Below are 12,500 nucleotides of genomic sequence, written 5' to 3' on the forward strand. Positions count from 1 at the left end.
ACACAGACAACTGCACCACTACACTGACAACTACACCACTACACTGACAACTACACCACTACACTGACAACTACACCACTACACAGACAACTACACCACTACACAGACAACTACACCAATACACAGACAACTACACCACTACACTGACAACTACACCACTACACTGACAACTACACCACTACACAGACAACTACACCACTACACTGACAACTACACCACTACACTGACAACTACACCACTACACTGACAACTACACCACTACACTGACAACTACACCACTACACAGACAACTACACCACTACACAGACAACTGCACCACTACACTGACAACTGCACCACTACACTGACAACTGCACCACTACACTGACAACTACACCACTACACTGACAACTACACCACTACACAGACAACTACACCACTACACTGACAACTACACCACTACACTGACAACTACACCACTACACTGACAACTGCACCACTACACTGACAACTGCACCACTACACTGACAACTGCACCACTACACTGACAACTGCACCACTACACTGACAACTACACCACTACACTGACAACTACACCACTACACAGACAACTACACCACTACACAGACAACTACACCACTACACTGACAACTACACCACTACACTGACAACTACACCACTACACTGACAACTACACCACTACACAGACAACTACACCACTACACAGACAACTACACCACTACACAGACAACTACACCACTACACAGACAACTACACCACTACACTGACAACTACACCACTACACTGACAACTACACCACTACACTGACAACTACACCACTACACAGACAACTACACCACTACACTGACAACTACACCACTACACTGACAACTACACCACTACACAGACAACTACACCACTACACTGACAACTACACCACTACACAGACAACTACACCACTACACTGACAACTACACCACTACACTGACAACTACACCACTACACTGACAATAACATAACTACGTTACTAATAATAATGATAAAGAATTAGATTTATATAGCACTTTTTTAGACACTCATAGTGGTTCACAGAGAAGTGAGAAGCCATCATTCATTCACACCTGCTGGAGGTCAACTACTTCCATCATTCATTCACACCTGGTGGTCAACTACTTTCATCATTCATTCACACCTGGTGGTCAACTACTTTCATCATTCATTCACACCTGGTGGAGGTCAACTAATTTCATCATTCATTCACACCTGATGGAGGTAAACTACTTCCATCATTCATTCACACCTGCTGGAGGTCAACTACTTTCATCATTCATTCACACCTGGTGGAGGTAAACTACTTCCATCAACCATTCACACCTGCTGGAGGTAAACTACTTTCATCATTCATTCACACCTGGTGGAGATAAACTACTTTCATCATTCATTCACACCTGGTGGAGGTCAACTAATTTCATCATTCATTCACACCTGGTGGAGGTCAACTACTTTCATCATTCATTCACACCTGATGGAGGTAAACCACTTTCATCATTCATTCACACCTGCTAGTGGAGGTCAACTACTTTCATCAACCATTCACACCTGGTGGAGGTCAACTACTTTCATCATTCATTCACACCTGCTAGTGGAGGTCAACTACTTTCATCATTCATTCACACCTGGTGAAGGTCAACTACTTTCATCATTCATTCACACCTGCTAGTGGAGGTCAACTACTTTCATCATTCATTCACACCTGCTAGTGGAGGTCAACTACTTTCATCATTCATTCACACCTGGTGAAGGTCAACTACTTTCATCATTCATTCACACCTGCTAGTGGAGGTCAACTACTTTCATGATTCATTCACACCTGCTAGTGGAGGTCAACTATTTGCATCATTCATTCACATCTGCTAGTGGAGGTCAACTACTTTCATCATTCATTCACACCTGCTAGTGGAGGTCAACTATTTGCATCATTCATTCACACCTGCTAGTGGAGGTCAACTATTTGCATCATTCATTCACACCTGCTAGTGGAGGTCAACTATTTGCATCATTCATTCACACCTGCTAGTGGAGGTCAACTATTTGCATCATTCATTCACACCTGCTAGTGGAGGTCAACTATTTGCATCATTCATTCACACCTGCTAGTGGAGGTCAACTATTTGCATCATTCATTCACACCTGCTAGTGGAGGTCAACTATTTGCATCATTCATTCACACCTGCTAGTGTAGGTCAATTACTTTCATCATTCATTCACACCTGCTAGTGGAGGTCAACTACTTTCATCATTCATTCACACCTGCTGAAGGTCAACTACTTTCATCATTCATTCACACCTGCTAGTGGAGGTCAACTACTTCCATCATTCATTCACACCTGCTAGTGGAGGTCAACTACTTTCATCATTCATTCACACCTGCTAGTGGAGGTCAACTACTTTCATCATTCATTAACACCTGGTGGAGGTCAACTACTTTCATCATTACTATATGAAGATCTGCATTACTACATAAACTACACTACTACATAAACAACTACATTATTACTATAGTATTACTAGTGTTACTACGAGTGAACATAAACAACTACATTATTACTCTAGTATTACTATAGTGAACATAAACTATTTCATCATTACTCTAGTATTACTAGTGTTACTATAGTGAACACAAACAATGTTGTTGTTGTCAGATGGTCCATCACACCACTACATTATTACTATAGTGAACATAAACAATGTTGTTGTTGTTGTCAGATGGTCCATCACACCACTACATTATTACTATAGTGAACACAAACAATGTTGTTGTTGTTGTCAGATGGTCCATCACACCACTACATTATTACTATAGTGAACACAAACAATGTTGTTGTTGTCAGATGGTCCATCACATCACTACATTATTACTATAGTGAACATAAACAATGTTGTTGTTGTTGTCAGATGGTCCATCACATCACTACATTATTACTATAGTGAACATAAACAATGTTGTTGTTGTCAGATGGTCCATCACACCACTACATTATTACTATAGTGAACACAAACAATGTTGTTGTTGTCAGATGGTCCATCACACCACTACATTATTACTATAGTGTACATAAACAATATCGTTGTTGTCAGATGGTCCATCACATCACTACATTATTACTATAGTGTACATAAACAATGTTGTTGTTGTTGTCAGATGGTCCATCACATCACTACATTATTACTATAGTGAACATAAACAATATTGTTGTTGTCAGATGGTCCATCACACCACTACATTATTATTATAGTGAACATAAACAATGTTGTTGTTGTTGTCAGATGGTCCATCACACCACTACATTATTACTATAGTGAACATAAACAATATTGTTGTTGTCAGATGGTCCATCACACCACTACATTATTACTATAGTGAACATAAACAATGTTGTTGTTGTTGTCAGATGGTCCATCACACCACTACATTATTACTATAGTGAACATAAACAATATTGTTGTTGTCAGATGGTCCATCACATCACTACATTATTACTATAGTGAACATAAACAATGTTGTTGTTGTCAGATGGTCCATCACACCACTACATTATTACTATAGTGAACATAAACAATATTGTTGTTGTCAGATGGTCCATCACACCACTACATTATTACTATAGTGAACATAAACAATGTTGTTGTTGTTGTCAGATGGTCCATCACACCACTACATTATTACTATAGTGAACATAAACAATGTTGTTGTTGTCAGATGGTCCATCACACCACTACATTATTACTATAGTGAACATAAACAATGTTGTTGTTGTCAGATGGTCCATCACACCACTACATTATTACTATAGTGAACATAAACAATGTTGTTGTTGTTGTCAGATGGTCCATCACACCACTACATTATTATTATAGTGAACATAAACAATGTTGTTGTTGTTGTCAGATGGTCCATCACACCACTACATTATTACTATAGTGAACATAAACAATATTGTTGTTGTCAGATGGTCCATCACACCACTACATTATTACTATAGTGAACATAAACAATGTTGTTGTTGTTGTCAGATGGTCCATCACACCACTACATTATTACTATAGTGAACATAAACAATATTGTTGTTGTCAGATGGTCCATCACATCACTACATTATTACTATAGTGAACATAAACAATGTTGTTGTTGTCAGATGGTCCATCACACCACTACATTATTACTATAGTGAACATAAACAATATTGTTGTTGTCAGATGGTCCATCACACCACTACATTATTACTATAGTGAACATAAACAATGTTGTTGTTGTTGTCAGATGGTCCATCACACCACTACATTATTACTATAGTGAACATAAACAATGTTGTTGTTGTCAGATGGTCCATCACACCACTACATTATTACTATAGTGAACATAAACAATGTTGTTGTTGTCAGATGGTCCATCACACCACTACATTATTACTATAGTGAACATAAACAATGTTGTTGTTGTTGTCAGATGGTCCATCACACCATTACATTATTACTATAGTGAACATAAACAATGTTGTTGTTGTTGTCAGATGGTCCATCACACCATTACATTATTACTATAGTGAACATAAACAATGTTGTTGTTGTTGTCAGATGGTCCATCACACCACTCATGTACCCAGCATCCTTCCTGTTCAACATCCCCAGCACAGCCTATGTGGTCCTCACTAGTGTCAACATCCTCATTGGCATCAATGGCAGCATCTCCACCTTTGTCATGGAGCTCTTTGGAGACCACGTGAGCACTTCCTGCATCCTCACCCACGCCATCCTGCTGCTAACACTACGTGTGTGTGTGTGTGTGTGTGTGTGTGTGTGTGTGTGTGTGTTCAGGAGATTGGAGGAATCAATGACATCCTGAAGAACGTGCTCCTCATCTTTCCTCATTTCTGTCTGGGTCGAGGCCTCATTGACATGGTGAAGAACCAGGCCATGGCCGACGCCCTCCAAAGATTTGGTAACACACACACACACACACACATACACACAGACCCACAGGGACACACAGAAGCACATGTGATGTGATGTGTGTGTTTAGGAGAGAACAGACTACGTTCTCCTCTGGAATGGGACATGGTGGGAAAGAACTTGTTTGCTATGGCTGTGGAGGGCGTGCTCTTCTTCATCATCACCGTCCTCATTCAGTACCGCTTCTGTGTCAAACCCAGGTGGGACACACACACACACACACACACACACTTCAGTTCAGTTCTAGAAGTCTCCACTAGGTGGAAGCTAAATCCCTGACATCCAGCAGCTGCTCCCTTAATTGCACGTGTGTGTATAATGTGTGCGTGAGTGTGTGTGTATAATGTGTGTGTGTGTGTGTGTGTGTGTGTGTGTGTGTGTGCGTGGGTGTGTGTGTGTGTGTGTATAATGTGTGCGTGAGTGTGCGTGTATGTGTGTATAATGTGTGTGTGTGTATAATATGTATAATGTGTGTGTATGTATAACGTGTGCGTGAATGTGTGTGTATAATGTGTGTGTGTGTGTATAATGTGTGCATGTGTGTGTATAATGTGTGTGTTTGTATAATGTGTGTGTGTGTATAATGTGTGTGTATAATATGTGTGTGTGCATGTATGTGTGTATAATGTGTGTGTGTGTGTGTATAATATGTGCATGTATGTGTGTGTATAATGTATGAGCGTGTATAATGTGTGTGTATAATGTGTGCATGTATGTGTGTGTACGATGTGTGTGTGTGTGTGTATAATGTGTGTATGTGTATATTGTGTGTGTATAATGTGTGCGTGTATACGTGTAAAATGTGTGTGTATCGTGTGTGTGTGCACGTTTTTGCTTGTGTATTGTGTGTGTGCATGTATATTGTGTGTGCATGTATATTGTGTGTGTGTGTGTGCATGTATATCATGTGTGTGCATTTGTATTGTGTGTGTACATGTATATCGTGTGTGTGTGCACATGTATCGTATGTGTGTGCATGTATATTGTGTGTGTGCACGTGTATCGTGTGTGTGCGTGTATATCGTGTGTGTGTGTACACGTGTATTGTGTGTGTGCACGTGTATCGTGTGTGTGCTTGTATATTGTGTGTGTGTGTGTGTGTGTGTGTGCACACGTGTATTGTGTGTGTGCACGTGTATCCTGTGTGTGTGTGCATGTGTATATTGTGTGTGTGTGTGTGTGTGTGTGCACACGTGTATTGTGTGTGTGCACGTGTATCCTGTGTGTGTGTGCATGTGTATATTGTGTGTGTGTGTGTGTGTGCACACGTGTATTGTGTGTGTGCACGTGTATCCTGTGTGTGTGTGCATGTGTATATTGTGTGTGTGTGTGTGTGTGTGTGTACACACGTGTATCCTGTGTGTGTGTGCATGTGTATATTGTGTGTGTGTGCATGTACATTGTGTGTGCGTGTGCATGTGTATATTGTGTGTGTAGGCCAGTGAGTAAGTTGACTAAACTGGGAGCGCTGGGAGAAGAAGACGAGGACGTGGCCCGCGAGAGACAGAGGATAGTCCATGGACTAGGACATGGGGACATCTTGGAACTCAGACAACTCACTAAGGTTAGAACATCCTCCTCCTCAGTGTGTGTGTGTGTGTGTGTGTGTGTGTGTGTTAGCGATGACCAGCTTTCTATCAAGTTTGCTTGTTGCATCACTTTCTTCTTGGGGTGGTGTGGCTTGGTCAAAAGTGAAGATAAAGGTGAAGTTAGAACACTGAAACACCCCCAGGAAGATCTGCTTTAAAGGCCTACTGAAATAAGATGTTCTTATTTCAACGGGGATAGCAGCTCCATTCTGTCATACTTCATCATTTCACCATATTGCCATATTTTTGCTGAAAGGATTTAGTAGAGAACATCCAGGATAAAGTTGGCAACTTTTGGTGCTGATAAAAAAGCCTCGCCTGTACCGGAAGTAGCAGACGATGACATCACAAGTGTGAGGGCTCCTCACGTCCTCACATTCTTTATAACGGGAGCCTCCAGCAGCAAGAGCTATTCGGACCGAGAAAACAACAATTTCCCCATTAATTTGAGCGAGGATGAAAGATTTGTGGATGAGGATATTGATAGCGAAGGACTAGAAAAAAAAAAAAAAAAAAAAAAAGTTTAAAAAAAAGGCAATTGCATTGGGAGCGATTCAGATGTTTTTAGACGCATTGACTAGGATCATTCTGGGAAATCCCTTATCTTTCTATTGTGTTGCTAGTGTTTTAGTGAGATTAAATAGCACCTGATAGTCGGTGGGGTGTGTCCACACGTGTCTTGAGGCCAGTGTCTCAGGGAAGTCACAGCAGATACAAGGACGGCAGATCTCCGGTAAGAGGCGACTTTTTACCACAATTTCCTCACCGAAACCTGCCGGTTGACAAGTGGTCGAGATCCATGTTCGCTTGACCGCTCTGATCCATAGTAAAGCTTCACCTCCGGGAATTTTAAACAAGGAAACACCGTGTGTTTGTGTGGCTAAAGGCTAAAAGCTTCCCACTTCCATCTTTCTACTTTGACTTCTCCATTATTAATTGAACAAATTGCAAAAGATTCAGCAACACAGATGTCCAGAATACTGTGTAATTATGCGATGAAAAGAGACGACTGTTAGCCGTAAGTGGTGCTGCGCTAATATGTCCTGACAGTCTGTGACGTCACGCGCACGCCTCATCATTCCACCATCTTTTCAACAAGAAACTCTGCGGGAAATTTAAAATTGCAATTTAGTAAACTAAAGCGGCCGTATTGTCATGTGTTGCAATGTTAATATTTCATCATTGATATATAAACTATCAGACTGTGTGGTGGCTAGTAGTGGGCCTTTAACACATGCAGCTAACATCCATCCACAGTGTTTGAGCTACTGGCCTGCTGACAAATAAAGTACGTTTTTTACAAGTAGCATTATCACTGGAGGACGAGGAATAGCTAAACATGCTTGACTACACAGCATAGGAGGATACAATAGCTCACCGTAGTCACAATGTAAACAAACGCCATGGGTGGATCTACACCTGACATCCACTGGAATGATACCAAGTACAAGAGTGTATCTAGTCGATACTACTATGATTACATGGATACTTTTGGGCATCACTGCATCTTCTTTCATTTAAAAAAAAAAATCATATCATGTTTATAAAGTCAGTAAGTACGTCTCTGGACACATGAGGACTTTGAATATGAGCAATGTATGAACCTGTATCGCATCCATACCTAAATGTGTGGTATCATCCACAACTAATGTCAAGTATCAAAGAAGAGAAGAATAAGTGATTATTACATTTTATCAGAAGTGCAGATAGAACATGTTAAAACAGAAAATAAGTAGATATTAACAGTAAATAAACAAGTAGATGTATAATCCATTTTTACAGTTTGTCCCTCATAATGTGTATAAAATAATAGGTGTATAAATGACACAATATGTTACTGCAGACTAATTAGGAGTCTTTCTTTGTTTACTTACTACTAAAAGACAGGTTGACTACTATGTTCAACATTTAAGAAGTAAATGATAATAATAAACATACGTTTCATCTACACTAAAATTTTTGTTGCAATAATGAAGTTTTTTGTGGTGCCTTTTATTTAGAAAAGTACTGAAATAATTTTAGTACAGGTACCAAAATATTGGTATCGTAACAACACTAATACACACACGTTTGTATATATATATTTGTATATATAATATCTGGATATGTTTAGGCCATATCAGAGACATTTTAAGTGCGAAATAAAAAGGAGCTGCATAATAGGAAATGAAATAGTATTAGTCCTTGACTATGTGCTCAGTTACTACAGACTTTATGAAATGAAATAGTATTAGTCCTTGACTATGTGCTCAGTTACTACAGACTTTATGAAATGAAATAGTATTAGTCCTTGACTATGTGCTCAGTTACTACAGACTTTATGAAATTCTCTTCATTCTGTAGCACAGGTGTCAGGAACCTTTTTGGCATGAAAGCCAAATATTTTCAAATGTATTTCTGTGAGAGCAATATCATATTTTCTAACACTGAATACAACTAAATGCGTGCATTTGAAAGTAAGACCAACATTTTGAGAGTATAATACATCTCTTATTCTTTTTAATAACATTGTTATTCTGAAACTAACCAATAATAAATCAAGTATCTCTTAATGTGACTTCTTGAAATTGTGGGGTAGAAAACGGATGTATGGATGAAAAAGCATGAGCAAGGTTCCTCTAGCTCACGCGTGCAAGTGCAATTGCACACTGCTCACGCCTCCTCTGCGCACCTCAAATCTAGGCCGCGCACAAAATCCAATAAAAAGATAAGCGCATAACGGTGTGCACGTCTGCCGTCGCTCTCATGTGCGCCGCTGAATGCTCGAGGAGTTTTGCCGTTTGCTCACACGTGGAAAATTGGAGGGAAAATGGTGCAGGAGAATGTTTTATATTTTTAACGTTGTTTTTAACACTTTGACACGTACCATGAATTGATGAAGGTGGAGCCCGACTTAAACAACTTATTGGGGTGTTAGCATTTACTGCTCAATTGTAAGCAATATGTACTGTACTGTACTGTACTGTACTGTGCAATCTACTAATAATATGTACTGTACTGTGCAATCTACTAATAATATGTACTGTACTGTGCAATCTACTAATAATATGTACTGTACTGTGCAATCTACTAATAATATGTACTGTACTGTGCAATCTACTAATAATATGTACTGTACTGTGCAATCTACTAATAATATGTACTGTACTATGCAATCTACTAATAATATGTACTGTACTGTGCAATCTACTAATAATATGTACTGTACTGTTCAATCTACTAATAATATGTACTGTACTGTGCAATCTACTAATAATATGTACTGTACTGTGCAATCTACTAATAATATGTACTGTACTGTGCAATCTACTAATAATATGTACTGTACTGTGCAGTCTACTAATAATATGTACTGTACTGTACAATCTACTAATAATATGTACTGTACTGTGCAATCTACTAATAATATGTACTGTACTGTGCTATCTACTAATATGTACTGTACTGTACTGTGCAATCTACTAATAATATGTACTGTGCAATCTACTAATAATATGTACTGTACTGTGCAATCTACTAATAATATGTACTGTACTGTGACATCTACTAATAATATGTACTGTACTGTGCAATCTACTAATAATATGTACTGTACTGTGCAATCTACTAATAATATGTACTGTACTGTGCAATCTACTAATAATATGTACTGTACTGTGCAATCTACTAATAATATGTACTGTACTGTGCAATCTACTAATAATATGTACTGTACTGTGCAATCTACTAATAATATGTACTGTACTGTGCAATCTACTAATAATATGTACTGTACTGTGCAATCTACTAATATGTACTGTACTGTGCAATCTACTAATAATATGTACTGTACTGTGCAATCTACTAATAATATGTACTGTACTGTACAATCTACTAATAATATGTACTGTACTGTGCAATCTACTAATAATATGTACTGTACTGTGCAGTCTACTAATAATATGTACTGTACTGTGCAATCTACTAATAATATGTACTGTACTGTGCTATCTACTAATATGTACTGTACTGTACTGTGCAATCTACTAATAATATGTACTGTGCAATCTACTAATAATATGTACTGTACTGTGCAATCTACTAATAATATGTACTGTACTGTGACATCTACTAATAATATGTACTATACTGTGCAATCTACTAATAATATGTACTGTACTGTGCAATCTACTAATATGTACTGTACTGTGCAATCTACTAATAATATGTACTGTACTGTGCAATCTACTAATAATATGTACTGTACTGTGCAATCTACTAATAATATGTACTGTACTGTGCAATCTACTAATAATATGTACTGTACTGTGCAATCTACTAATAATATGTACTGTACTGTGCAATCTACTAATAATATGTACTGTACTGTACAATCTACTAATAATATGTACTGTACTGTGCAATCTACTAATAATATGTACTGTACTGTGCAATCTACTTATAATATGTACTGTACTGTGCAATCTACTAATAATATGTACTGTACTGTGCAATCTACTAATAATATGTACTGTACTGTGCAATCTACTAATAATATGTACTGTACTGTGCAATCTACTAATATGTACTGTACTGTGCAATCTACTAATAATATGTACTGTACTGTGCAATCTACTAATAATATGTACTGTACTGTGCAATCTACTAATAATATGTACTGTACTGTGCAATCTACTAATAATATGTACTGTACTGTGCAATCTACTAATAATATGTACTGTACTGTACAATCTACTAATACAAGTCTCAATCAATCAAAACTGTGACTACCAGCGGAATTATTCACTACTTATCGTGTTAGTAGTGTAAGCTAAGCTTTATCTGAGAGCCAGATCAGTGAGGGTGTCATCATGTGTTGGGGTGAGGTGAGGGTGTCATCATGTGTTGGGGTGAGGTGAGGGTGTCATCATGTGTTGGGGTGAGGGTGTCATCATGTGTTGGGGTGAGGGTGTCATCATGTGTTGGGGTGAGGTGAGGGTGTCATCATGTGTTGGGCTGAGGTGAGGGTGTCATCATGTGTTGGGGTGAGGGTGTCATCATGTGTTGGGGTGAGGGTGTCATCATGTGTTGGGGTGAGGTGAGGGTGTCATCATGTGTTGGGGTGAGGTGAGGGTGTCATCATGTGTTGGGGTGAGGGTGTCATCATGTGTTGGGGTGAGGGTGTCATCATGTGTTGGGGTGAGGTGAGGGTGTCATCATGTGTTGGGGTGAGGTGAGGGTGTCATGTGTTGGGGTGAGGTGAGGGTGTCATCATGTGTTGGGGTGAGGGTGTCATCATGTGTTGGGGTGAGGTGAGGGTGTCATCATGTGTTGGGGTGAGGGTGTCATCATGTGTTGGGGTGAGGTGAGGGTGTCATGTGTTGGGGTGAGGTGAGGGTGTCATCATGTGTTGGGGTGAGGTGAGGGTGTCATCATGTGTTGGGGTGAGGGTGTCATCATGTGTTGGGGTGAGGTGAGGGTGTCATGTTGGGGTGAGGTGAGGGTGTCATCATGTGTTGGGGTGAGGTGAGGGTGTCATGTTGGGGTGAGGTGAGGGTGTCATCATGTGTTGGGGTGAGGTGAGGGTGTCATCATGTGTTGGGGTGAGGTGAGGGTGTCATCATGTGTTGGGGTGAGGGTGTCATCATGTGTTGGGGTGAGGTGAGGGTGTCATCATGTGTTGGGGTGAGGTGAGGGTGTCATCATGTGTTGGGGTGAGGTGAGGGTGTCATCATGTGTTGGGGTGAGGGTGTCATCATGTGTTGGGGTGAGGTGAGGGTGTCATCATGTGTTGGGGTGAGGTGAGGGTGTCATCATGTGTTGGGGCGAGGGTGTCATCATGTGTTGGGGTGAGGTGAGGGTGTCATGTTGGGGTGAGGTGAGGTGAGGGTGTCATCATGTGTTGGGGTGAGGTGAGGGTGTCATGTTGGGGTGAGGTGAGGG

At 39.7% G+C, this 12,500-nt stretch overlaps 1 protein-coding gene across 1 annotated transcript in view; it reads left to right on the forward strand.

The window, feature by feature from the left end:
- The window catches only part of LOC133546131 (phospholipid-transporting ATPase ABCA1-like), a 106,671-nt gene that overhangs the window by 81,535 nt on the left and 12,636 nt on the right, over positions 1–12,500 (forward strand). Inside the window, exons 38-41 of the mRNA XM_061891981.1 lie at positions 4,615–4,759; positions 4,855–4,978; positions 5,060–5,189; positions 6,427–6,553. Of these exons, the coding sequence (XP_061747965.1) occupies positions 4,615–4,759; positions 4,855–4,978; positions 5,060–5,189; positions 6,427–6,553 (526 nt within the window). The remainder of the gene's footprint in view (positions 1–4,614; positions 4,760–4,854; positions 4,979–5,059; positions 5,190–6,426; positions 6,554–12,500) is intronic.

This window comes from Nerophis ophidion, linkage group LG29 (genome assembly GCF_033978795.1).
Source record: "Nerophis ophidion isolate RoL-2023_Sa linkage group LG29, RoL_Noph_v1.0, whole genome shotgun sequence".
Classification (NCBI taxonomy): Eukaryota; Metazoa; Chordata; class Actinopteri; order Syngnathiformes; family Syngnathidae; genus Nerophis; species Nerophis ophidion.